Below are 15176 nucleotides of genomic sequence, written 5' to 3'. Positions count from 1 at the left end.
AGTATTCTTCCATGTATACAACCTTCTCTTATGGTTCTTGAACCAAGTGTTAGCTATGATTAAGTTATGCTCTGTGCAAAATTCTACCAGATGGCTTCCTCTTTCATTTCTTAGCCCCAATCCATATTCACCTACTATGTTTCCTTGTCTCCATTTTCCTACTGTCGAATTCCAGTCCCCATGACTATTAAATTTTCGTCCCCTTTCACTACCTGAATAATTTCTTTTATCTCATCATACATTTCTTCAATTTCTTCGTCATCTGCAAAGCTAGTTGGCATATAAACTTGTGCTACTGTAGTAGGTATGGGCTTCGTGTCTATCTTGGCCACAATAATGTGTTCACTATGCTGTTTGTAGTAGCTTACCCGCACTCCTATTTTTTTTATTCATTATTAAACCTACTCCTGCATTACCCCTATTTGATTTTGTATTTATAACCCTGTATTCACCTGACCAGAAGTCTTGTTCCTCCTGCCACCGAACTTCACTAATTTCCACTACATCTAACTTTAACATATCCATTTCCCTTTTTAAATTGTCTAACCTACCTTCCCGATTAAGGGATCTGACATTCCACGCTCCGATCCGTAGAATGCCAGTTTTCTTTCTCCTAATAACGACGTCCTCATGAGTAGTCCCCGCCCGGAGATCCGAATGGGGGACTATTTTACCTCCGGAATATTTTACCCAAGAGGACGCCATCATCATTTAACCATACAGTAAAGCTGCATGCCCTCGGGAAAAATTACGGCCGTAGTTTCCCCTTGTTTTCAGCCGTTCGCAGTACCACAACAGCAAGGCTGTTTTGGTTAGTGTTACAAGGCCAGATCAGTCAATCATCCAGACTGTTGCCCCTGCAACTACTGAAAAGGCTGCTGCCCCTCTTCAGGAACCACATGTTTGTCTGGCCTCTCAACAGATACCCTTCCGTTGTCGTTGCACCTATGGTACGGCTATCTGTATCGTTGAGGCACGCAAGCCTCCCCAGCAACGGTAAGGTCCAAGGTCCATGGTGGAGGGGAGTCAGACAACGATAAATAGAAGCACCTATCCCCATGCAAAACCAGTCGCGCCCTGAGGAAGGCCGTTGCAGTTCGGCCGAAACGTCGTTTTTAGTTTATTATTGTTGTTAGTTTTTAGCAATGACGCGACATAATACCCAGAAGAATTTGAATCACTAAAAACTTTCATGTTTCATATACACATCCCATTCAGCAAACCACGTATCTTTAGATGACCATCCATAAAAAAAAAAAAAAAAAAAAAAAAAAACATTAATGCCCGAAATATTATGTGATGAGTGGAAGAGCAATGGGATAAGTAACTTGCTAGCCCAAATAACTGAAGAAAATTGGATGTTGATTCCAACTTGTTGTATTAAAGTTGTGAATGTAGCAAAGACCTAACGTTGCCTACGTTACCTACGTCAAATACGACTGCGAAGTATCTTGTGTAAAGAAATTCAGTGATCCACAATTCTAATTACGTAAATGATGCGCAACTAAATGAAGTGCAAGAGTGCTAGCGAGCAGCCATCTCACCACAATCCAGAACAAAGCTGCTTCAATGGCCAGTTTCATTATTACAAGACAAATTGTTACACTAAACAGAACGGCACTGCGTCACAGCAGAAAACGGAAGACGTGCAGTTGAAAGTGCGCGTTTGTCCGCCGACTACGCGGCCTTGTGAAATGATTCGGCCGCCGAGCTTTACTATTGGGTGACTCACGCCAAAGCTCAGTCTCCATGCCGAGACCTGCCTCACAGTTTCCTAGCGATATACTACTGCAGCACACAGCTAGACAACAAACTCTGTGAAACAGGGAAACGCTTAGCGACGTTCGCGTCAATATGCAGCTTGAAATGTGTGTAGCAGCAGACGACTGTAAATGACCGCGAAGAAGTGACACGAGTTATTTACAGAATAATAGGGAAACTGGCGGAGATCGACCTCGGGAGGGATCAGTGTGGGTACCAGGCAAATATAGCAACACCTGAGGCAATACTGACCTTATGATTTAGAAGATAGGTTACAGACAGAATACATAGGGTACAGAAACTTTTGTCAATATTGAATAGACTACACACTAGGAAATTCTACAGGGATAAAGGATAGCGAGCGAAAGGTTATATACAACTTGTACTGAAACAGGACTGGCGACAAAAACCAGAAGAGCATTTCTGAAGAAGGGAACATTGTTCACATGGAGTATCAGTTTAGTTACTGGGAAGTATTTTCTTCAGATATTTGTCTGGAATGCAGCCTTGTACAGAAGTGAAGCGTTCAAGGTAAACGGTTAATAGAAGAAATAGAACTTTTTGTGATGTACTGCTTAACTTTAGACGGGTAAAACAAATAGCTAAAGAAGTGCTGCTGAATCGCACTGTGGAATAAATAAATGAATGGCACATTTTGGTTAAAAGAAGGGATTGGCTGATAGGAAACAAGGAATCAAGAAATCATCAAGGCTTGACTATAGCAAGCATGTGCAAACGCATACGGCTGCAGTAGCTATGCGGAAGTGGAGGGTCTTGCACAGGAGTGACTATCAAGGAAAGTCGCATCAAACGACAGCTGAATACCACTGCACAGGCGTGTGTTAGCGACCTTCTCTACGGAGGCGGATGTCTGTATTGGTTTCCACACGCTACCCTACCGCCTATTTTTTGTCAGTCTTCGAAACAGCCGGCCGGAGTGGCCGGGCGGTTCTAGGCGCTGCAGTCTGGAGCCGAGCGACCGCTACGGTCGCAGGTTCGAATTCTGCCTGGGGCATAGATGTGTGTGATGTCCTTAGGTTAGTTAGGTTTAATTAGTTCTAAGTTCTAGGCGACTGATGACCTCAGAAGTTAAGTCGCATAGTGCTCCGAGCCATTTGAACAATTTTTTTCTTCGAAACATTATCATAAATCCCATTAGTAATAATTTCTGATTTACTGATTCTAATCTATCATCCACCAAAGTAAATACAGAAGTACCAACTGTTGTGGTAGTATTTTTCTTCGTGCAGGGTGAAGAAAAATTCGCGCACTAGGGCTTTGCAGCGCGATTCCTCGCATACTGGCAATACAAAAATGTCTGTCACAAAATTTCATTCTGCGCATATTTCCGGCAGTAAATGAACGTTAAAGTCTGGCAATCTGGCAACACTAATCACATTACGGTAACTACCTCTGTCAGCATACATCGGTATTGCTGTACAGTTGGTGCAGTGGATAGTATTTTGGGTTAGTATGAAGGGAGTTGAGGATCGATTTTGGGCTGAGGCATATTTATTTTTATTTGCTAGTTTCATTCAAAATGGCTCTGAGCACTATGGGACTCAACTGCTGAGGTCATTAGTCCCCTAGAACCTAGAACTACACTCCTGGAAATTGAAATAAGAACACCGTGAATTCATTGTCCCAGGAAGGGGAAACTTTATTGACACATTCCTGGGGTCAGATACATCACATGATCACACTGACAGAACCACAGGCACATAGACACAGGCAACAGAGCATGCACAATGTCGGCACTAGTACAGTGTATATCCACCTTTCGCAGCAATGCAGGCTGCTATTCTCCCATGGAGACGATCGTAGAGATGCTGGATGTAGTCCTGTGGAACGGCTTGCCATGCCATTTCCACCTGGCGCCTCAGTTGGACCAGCGTTCGTGCTGGACGTGCAGACCGCGTGAGACGACGCTTCATCCAGTCCCAAACATGCTCAATGGGGGACAGATCCGGAGATCTTGCTGGCCAAGGTAGTTGACTTACACCTTCTAGAGCACGTTTGGTGGCACGGGATACATGCGGACGTGCATTGTCCTGTTGGAACAGCAAGTTCCCTTGCCGGTCTAGGAATGGTAGAACGATGGGTCGATGACGGTTTGGATGTACCGTGCACTATTCAGTGTCCCCTCGACGATCACCAGTGGTGTACGGCCAGTGTAGGAGATCGCTCCCCACACCATGATGCCGGGTGTTGGCCCTGTGTGCCTCGGTCGTATGCAGTCCTGATTGTGGCGCTAACCTGCACGGCGCCAAACACGCATACGACCATCACTGGCACCAAGGCAGAAGCGACTCTCATCGCTGAAGACGACACGTCTCCATTCGTCCCTCCATTCACGCCTGTCGCGACACCACTGGAGGTGGGCTGCACGATGTTGGGGCGTGAGCGGAAGACGGCCTAACGGTGTGCGGGACCGTAGCCCAGCTTCATGGAGACGGTTGCGAATGGTCCTCGCCGATACCCCAGGAGCAACAGTGTCCCTAATTTGCTGGGAAGTGGCGGTGCGGTCCCCTACGGCACTGCGTAGGATCCTACGGTTTTGGCGTGCATCCGTGCGTCGCTGCGGTCCGGTCCCAGGTCGACGGGCACGTGCACCTTCCGCCGACCACTGGCGACAACATCGATGTACTGTGGAGACCTCACGCCCCACGTGTTGAGCAATTCGGCGGTACGTCCACCCGGCCTCCCGCATGCCCACTATACGCCCTCGCTCAAAGTCCGTCAACTGCACATACGGTTCACGTCCACGCTGTCGCGGCATGCTACCAGTGTTAAAGACTGCGATGGAGCTCCGTATGCCACGGCAAACTGGCTGACACTGACGGCGGCGGTGCACAAATGCTGCGCAGCTAGCGCCATTCGACGGCCAACACCGCGGTTCCTGGTGTGTCCGCTGTGCCGTGCGTGTGATCATTGCTTGTACAGCCCTCTCGCAGTGTCCGGAGCAAGTATGGTGGGTTTGACACACCAGTGTCAATGTGTTCTTTTTTCCATTTCCAGGAGTGTAGTTAAACCTAACTAACCTAAGGACATCACACACATCCATGCCCGAGGCAGGATTCGAACCTGCGACCGTAGCGGTCTCGCGGTTCCAGACTCCAGCCCCAAAACCGCGCGGCCACTTCGGCCGGCACTAGTTTCATTCTACCATGTAACACTGTCGTATACATCGTTTCTTACGCCGCATGTATCCGACGTTTCTAGAATAGTGTTTTGTAACGGAGAACGTAACAAAAACATGGTCACACAAGTCAGTAATGGACATTTGAAACAAATAACCATTCATAGGACAGAATAACTACAAAAATAATATCTATTTATAGATGCTAAGGTTGACTTCACAGTTGAATAACTCAACATCTACTAGTCATTTATGCTACATGCAATACATCCACTCAGATGTAAGACATTAGCAACCAGTAACAATAATAATTTCCATATTAATGACCGCATGACGTTTACAAAAGAATAAGTTGCCCTCAGAGCAGATGCTCAAAGCGACCCCCTTGTATGTCTAAACATTGCGCAACTCGCTGAATCGTACAACTCAGGTCTCTTCACAACATGGCTACATCCACAGATACAAGAGCAACATGTACACTCGCTATCAGTTCTTCCACATGCGTCGGTGGAGGAGAATACACGTTCTCCTTCAAGTGTCCCCACAGGAAGAAATCCAGGGGATTTAGGTCAGGTGAATGCGGAGAAAAATGGTTCAAATGGCTCTGAGTACTATGGGACTTAACTTCTGAGGTCATCAGTCCCCTAGAACTTAGAACTACTTAAACCTAACTAACGTAAGGACATCACACACATCCATGCCCGAGGCAGGATTCGAACCTGCGACCGTAGCGGTCGCACGGTTCCAGACTGTAGCGCCTAGAGCCGCTCGGCCACTGCGGCCGGCGAATGCGGAGGCTATACAATTGAATCTCCCCATCCGAGCCATTTCCCTAGAAATGTTTCACATAAATACCGTCGCACATGAATTCCAAAGAGTGGAGGTGCACCATTATGTTGGAACTATAACCTCTGCCTAAAGTGAAGTGGAACATCTTCCACTGCAGTAGGCAAACACTTTGAGAGGAATGCATGATACCTTCGTGCAGTCAACTAGTCAGGCAACAAATGGGGACCCAAATTCCTGCAGTCAACCGGTCAGGCAACAAATGGGGATCCAAACTCCTGTCTCCCTATATTACATGCCAAACGTTGATGCTAGACCGAACTTGATATCCACGGTCGCTGGTGATATGTGGGTTAACGTCATCACAATAGTGAGCATTGTGCGTGTTGAAGACACCGTCACGAGTGAACGCTACTTCCTCCGACCATATTACAGTGTTTGCGAAGTCGTCGCTGCCTTCCTGTTGTTTTTGGAACCATTCATAGAACTGCATCCGCAGACGGCGGTCTATAGGATACAGGTATTACACTAAAGAATAATGATGTGGTGCAGTCCGTGCTCGTGCAGCACGTCAACGACAGGGCGTTGCGAAACACGCAGCTCTCTTCCTGCGCTACGTGCATTGCGCTGTAGTTTTTAGTGTATGGCGTACAGAATAGCTTCCTCAGTAGCTGGAGTGCAGGGAGTCCGTGGACTACTTCTGTCATGCGATGGTGAAAGAAGAGGACCATCTCTCTCGAAGGCGAACCTTCAAACGAAGAAATACGTTTTTATCTGGATGTCGCGACCACTATATCTAGCAGCATATTCAAGAGCGACAACACCAGGTCAGTTATCAGCTGCACCAACGATCAGAATCATAACCACATATTCATCGTCTGTGTATGCCATACGTCTGCCACACTGTTGTAGAATAACAAAAGAAGAAAATACGACACATATGGAATGTACATGGAGTCTGTCACGGGCGCGTACTCCGCTAGCATCCAGTCCCTGTCTGGTGGACGGCACATACAGTGTAAATACGTCACTAGTCGCAGTTGGCTGTTCGATCTACAGCACATCAACTTCCTTACAGCTTATATTCGGTATGATTCATCACGACACTGCTGACTTTGAAACGTTAGTTTCCGAATTATATTGTTTCCCTAACGGTAATGGACGTGATGTTTCCAGATTTCCATCAATAATAATAATAATAATAATAATAATAATAATAATAACAGTAACGTATGGAGATGCTTACTGAATAGCATGCGCTTGTCAGACTAATGTTGAAAGGCATAATTAGTGGTTCCATGCTGATAATACAACTGGTAATCCAGTTTGGAAATTATTTGCAAGACACCTTGCTAGCCTTACTGCTGGCGTAAGGCCCTAACGAAATGTAATGGACCTGAAGGTGGCAAGAATGATAGTTGGTTCTATAATCTATAGCACAAGTGGGGGAGGGTATACAGAAATCATGTTTGAAATCTAATAGATGCAGTGGTTTGAAATAGTTCGCGTCCACGACATGTAAAAGGCGTCTTTAAAAGCTGACCAATGAAGACGATTGTACTTCCATTTCTGTGTTCGTAGTACGTAAGCGCAAAAGTTTTCTAGAAACGTTACTCTGATAGCTATATGAAGATTAAGACGCCACATAGCGTACCACACGAATTTTACTTAGCAAATAAAAACTAATATACTTCAACCCAAACTCAAACGCTCGCTCTCTTACATGCTAACCCAAAACGCTATCTACTGCAGCAGCTGCACAGCACTGCTGATATCTGCCGGCAGAAGCAGTTTCCGTACATGTTATTACAGTGCTGCCAGATTGTCATTCTTTAACGTCGATTTACTGCCGCAGATATGCGCAGATCGAAATTTTGTAGAAAGGAGTGAGTGCGTGAGTACATAACATTTTGAGCAGAAAACGTACCGTTTCCGTTCTACGACCGTTTCAATCGGATGTGTAACTCATCCACGTCTGCTGAGGGAAAGAGAAAAGTTTCAAATCTGCTTGTCCTGGTACGAAATAGGGCATACAGGATGACGTGTACTGTACTTCTATGGACTACTTCTTGTGAGATCGTATGCAAAGTTTAGTTTACGAGATTCCTGTAGAGACAAAGGAAAGGAAGGCACGCTGTCGCGAATTCTGGCCGCTGCACTAGAAACTTGAAGAGACACGAGGTGGGATGGGACGTGTGTACCAGAACATGCTTCATACGTTCAATGTCTGTAACAACGTTGGTGGTTGCCACATCGAGCCGCTGTTTTGTAATGCGTCAGTAGTGTTCTGTACGTACAGTACGCTGCGTTCTGTTTTGTTTTGGAATAATGTAAACACGCACAGTTTCAAAAAATGTTCAAATGAGTGTGAAGGGACTGAACTACTAGTGTCATCAGTCCCTAAACTTACACACTGCTTAACCTAAATTATCCTAAGGACAAACACACACAGCCATGCCCGAGGGGGGACTCGAACCTCCGCCGGACCAACCGCACAGTCCACGACTGCAGCGCCCAAGACCGCTCGGCTAATCCCGCGCGGCACGCACAGTTTAAGTATGAATACAAACAAATGTGCTTAAGTAATAAATGGATGTTTCGTTATGTCTCCTTTCGAATTGTTACCTGATAATTGTACTGCGTCACGCCTAACTCAGTTCCTCAGTCAGGAATGGATGGGTTTAACACCTGAACAGAAACCGTCGTAGAATGGAAACAGTACGTTACCGGACATGGGTTGCTCTTCAGAATATTATGTACTCACTCCCCTCTACAAATCCTAAAAATTTGTGACGGGAATTTCCGTTCAGCATTTATATTCTAGGAAAGTGTCAAGTATCTCAAATTTCTGATATTTGAATTTGAAAATACAACGACTCTGTCTTTGTAACACAGAATGGAACCAATTTCAGTTTATGCCTATATACACTGTGTTTCTTAGACTGATACTACTTAACAATCATTATAAGGAAAATTTCGAATACGAAAATTCATTAAAGCCAATAATCAGACATAGAATCGGTGAGTGAGCTACCACAAGTAAGAATTTTGTGGCGATAACTTTAGAGCTTGTGTGTTACTAGGTGAAATAAGTAAAGAAATACATCCACTGGCTTTTTGAAAATGGAAGTTTTATAAAGTGCTAAGAGAAACACCGTGTTTGTAAACACAGCCTATAGGATGTGCTGATTCAGATTTTCATTTCGTGATTAGAGTGACAGATAATTCTTTGTGCCTGACGACTGGGAGTGTAATATTTTGTTGTTGTTGTCGGTGTGGTGGTGTGTTGCAGCTGATGAACGGCTCGTATTCGTACTTCGCCCTGCTCCACCGCATGAACCAGGCGCCGGCCTAGGAGGCCCCATCGTCCTGCTGCAGGGGGTCTGCTCTCCGGCATCTGTGTCCCAGTAGTTTGCTGTTAAAAGTGTAGAACAATGTTATAACAACGTGGTTTAAGAGAGGCGTTAAATAAACAATAAATTTAACTAAAACAATGTAATTTCTTGTGTTTCATTAATTCAAAGCCTTTTGAGCCAATTTTGGGATGATAATTACAAACAAGTTTTTAGAAGAAGCTGTTTATGGCTTGCATCGACTCTTCCGTATGCCATAATATGGAAGTATTTTCAGGTACGATAACACTGAAGGGGTCGTCATATTTCACAGTTACCTCTACCTCTACACGTTTTATTCATATCAAGACAGATTTATTTCAGTTAAACTACTTATTTTACTCTCGAAGGTGACGGTTCATGTGACATACCACAGAAAGTATTGTATTTGTTACGTCACTATTGATTCTTATTGCTTTCCTAGTGGGCTACGCTAAGTTATCAAAAGTATCCGGACACCTTCAAAAACGTACGTTTTTCATATTAGGTGCGTTGTGCTGCCACCTGCCTCCAGGTACTCCATATCAGCGACTTCAGTAGTCATTAGATATCGTGAGAGAGCAGAATGGTGTTCTCCATGGAACTAGCGGACTTCGAACATGGTCAGGTGATTGGGTATCACTTGTGTCATACGTCTGTACACAAGATTTCTACACTCTTAAACATCTCTAGGTCCACTGTTTCCGATGTGATAGTGAAGTGGAAACGTGAAGGGACACGTCCAGCACAAAAGCGTACAGGCCGACCTCATCTGTTGACTGACAGAGACCGCCGACAATTGAAGAGCGTGATAATGTGTAATAGGCAGACATCTATCCAGACAGGAATTCCAAACTGCATCAGGATCCACTTCAAGTAGTATGACAGTTAGGCGGGAGGTGAGAAAACTTGGATTTCATGGTCGAGCAGCTGCTCATAAGAAACACATGACGCCGGTAAATGCCAAACGACGTCTCGCTTGGTATAAGGAGCGTAACATTGGACGACTGTACAGTGGAAAAACGTTATGTGGAGTGACGAATCACGGTAAACAATGTGGCGATCCGATGGCAGGATGTGGGTATGCCGAATGCCCGGTGAACGTCATCCGCCAGTGTGTGTAGTGCCAACAGTAAAATTCGGAGGCGGTTGTGTTATGGTGTGGTCGTGTTTTTCATGGATGGGGCTTCCACCCCTTGTTGTTTTGCGTGGCACTATCACAGCACAGGCTTATGTTGACATTTTGAGCACCTTCTTGCTTCCCAAGGTTGAAGAGCAATTTTGGGATGGCGATTGCATCTTTCAACACGATCGAGCACCAATTCATAATTCACGGCCTGTGGCGGAGTGTTTACACGATAATAACATCCCTGTAATGGACTGACCTGTATAGAGTCTTGACCTGAATTCTATAGAATACATATGGGATGTTTTGGTACGCCGACGTCGTGCCAGGTCTCACCGACCGACATCGATACCTCTTCTCAGTGCAGCACTCCTTGAAGAGTGCGCTGACATTCCCCAAGAAACCTTTCAGCCCCTGATTGAACGAATGCCTGCGAGAGTGGAAGATGTCGTCAAGGCTAACGGTGGGCCAACACCATCGTGAATTCCAGCATTACCGATGGAGTGCGCTACGAACTCGTAAGTCATTTCCATCCAGGTGTCCGAATGCTTTTGATCCCATAGTGTATTTCGAAATATAGTCGTACACTTTTCTCTTTGCCCAAGTTATTAACAACAGGTGGGTTACATTTCCCATATCATTGTTCATTAAGTTCGTCTAAATTTGTTAACCCTTCTGTAATTGTGACAGAGTTTTCCATCAGTGTGTCACTATAATAACGTAGTGTGTGAAAGATTTAGACGACCTGTTGAAATAACCTTAAGGGTAAACAGAACAAAGATGAAGGTGATGAAGAGTAATAAGAAACGGAATGACTGGCATAAAGCCAAAAGTGGAAGACGCAGTAGTGGAAAAAGTGAAAGCAGTACATTGTCTAGAAAAAAGTTTTACATGGAGTGGTAGAAGTGAGGAAGACATGAGAAGTGGATAGCAACGGACGAGGAAGGTTTTCTTCAATAGAAGAGCTCTACTGATATCAAGCAGTGATGGAAACGAGTAGGTAGTTCCTGAATCTTTATACCTGAAGCACGTCGCTGCATCAAAGTGAAACGAGGACCATTGGCTATTGGAACTCGAAATATTACGATTGTGCTATCGAATATTGTAAGAATATTTGTTAGTAGAGAGTTAAAACACGAAACGAAGCACGTGAACTTAGGGTATTATGGAATTGGTCAACGTGGAATACCGTCATTTCTCATTCGTCGAGTGATTATCCCCAGTGGAAGACAGATGAACTGTTTCTAAATGTTTCCATGATATTCTGTAGCAAGTCCAGTTCGTCTCCAGTCACTGTGTGAGTTACGGCACAGAAAAATTTTCCGCAGTTTTACAAGATTTTTGCAGTTGAGTTGAAAAATATCAGATAATTATTAAAAATGTAACTAACCATTAAAAGTATGCAATTTACTAAGTAACAGAGTAGTAGATCGTTACGTTTTGCTGTATTTTTGGCTATGGATACAGTTGGTAGGGTATTTCAGAACTAATGACCTGATTTCAAAACTCCATATTTATTAATGGAAACGTACTACACACCTGGGATGGATTGCAAAATACTCAAAAAATCTTCAAGTTTTGGTTATACTACGTGTTCACTACCAGCAGCACGAACAACATCTAAACGATAGCGAAATTCGTCATAAACGTTACGCAATGTGTGTTACAGAAATTATGGTGGCTGTTATTCTGTTCTTTACTTCTTCTACATTACGGGGTAAAGGGCAGATGAAACGTTGCTTCAAAACTGAAAATTAACCGTGGTCAAAATGTATTGTCTTCCATGTTTTCTAGCAGAGCATTGCTAAAGTGAACCCATTTTCTTTTATCACCAACCCTAAGAGCTTGACGCCAGATAGTCGTATGAGGTATCACCAGTTCTCTGATTGCGCGACGAGTAAACGTTTGTCGACTCCGTTGAAACGTTTGCCGAATTCTTTCCAACATATATATCAGAAGTGAGAGGTAGACCTGGACTATTACCTCCGCACCAGCATTCTGTTTCTTCAGATTGGCGATACCAACGACGAATGTTTTTGGATGCAGGATGATCAATGCCAAAGCGTCGATGAAAAGCACGCTGGATCGAAATCACTGACTCACTCTTTGCGAACTGCGGCACACAAAGAGCCTTCCGTTGAGGGGATGCCATCTTATTCCTGACTGAATGCAAACTGAGAAGACAAATTAACTGATATGTAACGGCGATTTTGTGAAACCCTAGGCGTTGCCCATTCAAGCAACATCTTTAGTAAATATTAACGTCCGAAATCAGGTCTTTTTTTTGGAAACACCCTGTATTGTGAAGTCCAAGATGGAGTGTCGGGCAATATGAGATACTTGCTATTCCATATGACACGAAATAAAATCCAGAAACATGCAAGGAGAAATTTGGATTAAATGCGTTGTTTATAAAATGTAGGCCCACCTCGACTCTGCAGGTACTGAGAATGAGGATTGCATTTGTGTCTTCTACAAATGAATGAATGTGAAAGAAATCAGCTCTACTACATAAACAAGTAATTGCTTTAGAGGTTTGTTCCGAAGTTAATAAACATAAGCAGTTTTGCTGTCGAAGTAAATTATTTTTTGTGTTGCTGATAATAAATGTCTTTAAGAGTGAGCACTTTATGTACATAAAATATGTTTTTAATAATTATTTGCATTTTACCACCTATACCACAATTTCCGACCATCCCATATTACCTTTCATGTACAACATTTTTCTTAACTTTTTCTCGATGGTAAGATTTTAAATTTTACTAAGAGAAAGACAAATACTTATTACCAAACAGCTGAAATTTATGTTAAAGTGTGCTTAAGAGGAAAGAATGAGTTCGGTTCGGAGATACAGTTACAGAAGTAAATGGTATTGCATAGTACCCCACCTTACTCCACTACAAAGCACAAGTAGTATAAGAATTTTTTGGAAGATCATTACCAGAAGAAAGGACATGATTAGGGGACACACGTCACTTATAGCAGCGACTGCGAAGGAAGATCCCGGACTGTTGCAGGTCCTTGGAGTCGCTGATTTGCGCGTCTAGCGCACCCAAAAACCTAATGCGATTTTGTAAAAGTCTCTAAGGTAACGCCACAGCGTTGTCGCACCTCTAGACTGAGGCGACAAAGTTCATGTGACGCCCGTAACATTGTATCAGTACTGGGCCGTGTTGCTTCTATAATCGTCCATAATTGCGAAAGTGTTGGCAGTGCAGGGTTTTGTGCAGGAACTAACCTCTTGATTTGGTTCCATATATGTTCGATGAGATTCTTGTCTGGCGATCGGAGTGACAAATGATTCGCACGAATAGTCCAGAATGCTTTGCAAATCAGCCGCGAACAGTTGTGGCCCTGTGGCATGGAGCATTGTCATCCACAAAAATTCCATCGTTATTTGGGAACATGAATTCCATGAATGGCTGAAAAAGGTCTCCAAGTAGCCGATTATAACCATTTCTAGTCAATGATCGGTTCACTGGGACCAGAGGACCCAGTTCATTGCATACAAACAAAGTCCACACCATTAAGAAGCCACTACTAGCTTATACAGTGCCTTGTTGACAAATTGGGTCTATGGCTTCATGAGGTCTGGGCCACATTCGAACCCTACCATCAGCTCTTACCAACTGAAATTGGAACTCAGCTGACGGTTTTCCAGTCGTTAGGGTTCAACCGATACGGTCACGAGCCCAGGAGAAGCGCTGTAGGCCATGTCGTGCTGTTAGCAAAGGTACTCGCACGAACATCTGCTGCCATAGTCCATTAACGCCAAATTTCGTCGCAGTGTCCTAACAGATATGATCGTTGGACGCCTCACATTGATTTTGCGGTTATTTCACGCGGTTTTGCTTGTCTATTAGCAGTGACAACTCTACGCGAAAACCGCTAATCTCAGTCGTTAAGTGAAGACCGTCGGCCACTGCGTTGTCCGTGGTGAGAGGTAATGCCTGAAATTTGATATTCTCGGCACACTCTTGGCACTGTGAATCTCGGAATATTGAATTCCCCAAAGGTTTGCCGTAAACAAATGTCCCGTGTGTCTGGCTTCAACTACCATTTCGCTTTCAAAGTCTGTTGATACCCATCCCGCGGCCACAATCACGTCGAAAACCTTTTCACATGAATCACCTTTGTACAAATGGCAACCCCGCCAATGCACTGCCCTTTTATACTTTGTGTACGCGATACTACCGCTATCTATGTGTGTGCATATCGCTATCCCAGTGTATAAAGGGCTACTGTTTTCGCCTGTAGGCTTTTGCGTTTCTCTGTTGAATGTTGTCAACGGCGCTGCGAATTGTTGGGGAATTTTTTATGCCGAGTCTACTACCGGGATAATAATTATCAACTTGACGCTATAAGCAGTAGTTGAAGGGGAAAAATAATAGGGGCATACCAGGACTACGATATGCAAAACAAGTTCTAGAGGATTTTGGGGATACTAATTAAACAGAGATGGAATGATTAGTGCAAGGCAGAAGAAGGTGGAGGACTGTGACAAATCTCGCGTAAGATAGACCCTTTAAAAAAAATTACCAATTGTTAATGTCTAGTACCTTTCTCGTTGATGTAATGGTTCTGTGACTATATTTATCGTGTAAATCTCCTCTCGGTCACGTCTCTCTGAACGTCAAGGTAAGGTACTCTAGCTAACGGGTGTGACCAGATGGCGCTAGTGCTCCACGACACCGACGCGGCCTGTTAGGTCACGTCAGTAGCTGGCGAAATGGCGTCGAAGCAGGAGAAAGCGCAATGTGTGCTTTGGTTTCACGAAATGAAATTGCCCATCAGTGTTCAGCGTAAATTTAGGGCTTCTCGTGGACGCATCCCTCCTGACGTTAAATCAATAAAGCGATGGTATGCAAAATTTAACGAAATAGGCAGCGTTGAAGATCATCCTCGAAGTGGCAGGCCTCGTGTGAGTGATGCAACTGATGATCGTGTTCGGCAATCGTTTCAACGGAGTCAGTCTAAATCAACTCGTCAACCA

The 15176-nt window shown here is 44.2% G+C and overlaps 1 protein-coding gene across 1 annotated transcript in view; it reads left to right on the top strand.

Moving 5' to 3' along the window:
* Positions 1 to 9041, top strand: part of LOC126101366 (odorant receptor Or2-like) — a 160811-nt gene extending 151770 nt beyond the window's left edge. The window contains exon 8 of the mRNA XM_049912034.1: positions 8979 to 9041. Within this exon, the coding sequence (XP_049767991.1) occupies positions 8979 to 9041 (63 nt within the window). The remainder of the gene's footprint in view (positions 1 to 8978) is intronic.
* The last annotated feature ends 6135 nt before the right edge of the window (positions 9042 to 15176 follow it).

Source organism: Schistocerca cancellata, chromosome 9 (assembly GCF_023864275.1).
Source record: "Schistocerca cancellata isolate TAMUIC-IGC-003103 chromosome 9, iqSchCanc2.1, whole genome shotgun sequence".
Taxonomy (NCBI): domain Eukaryota; kingdom Metazoa; phylum Arthropoda; class Insecta; order Orthoptera; family Acrididae; genus Schistocerca; species Schistocerca cancellata.
Note: the sequence above shows the minus strand (reverse complement) of the source record. Positions and strands in the feature narration are given on the sequence as shown.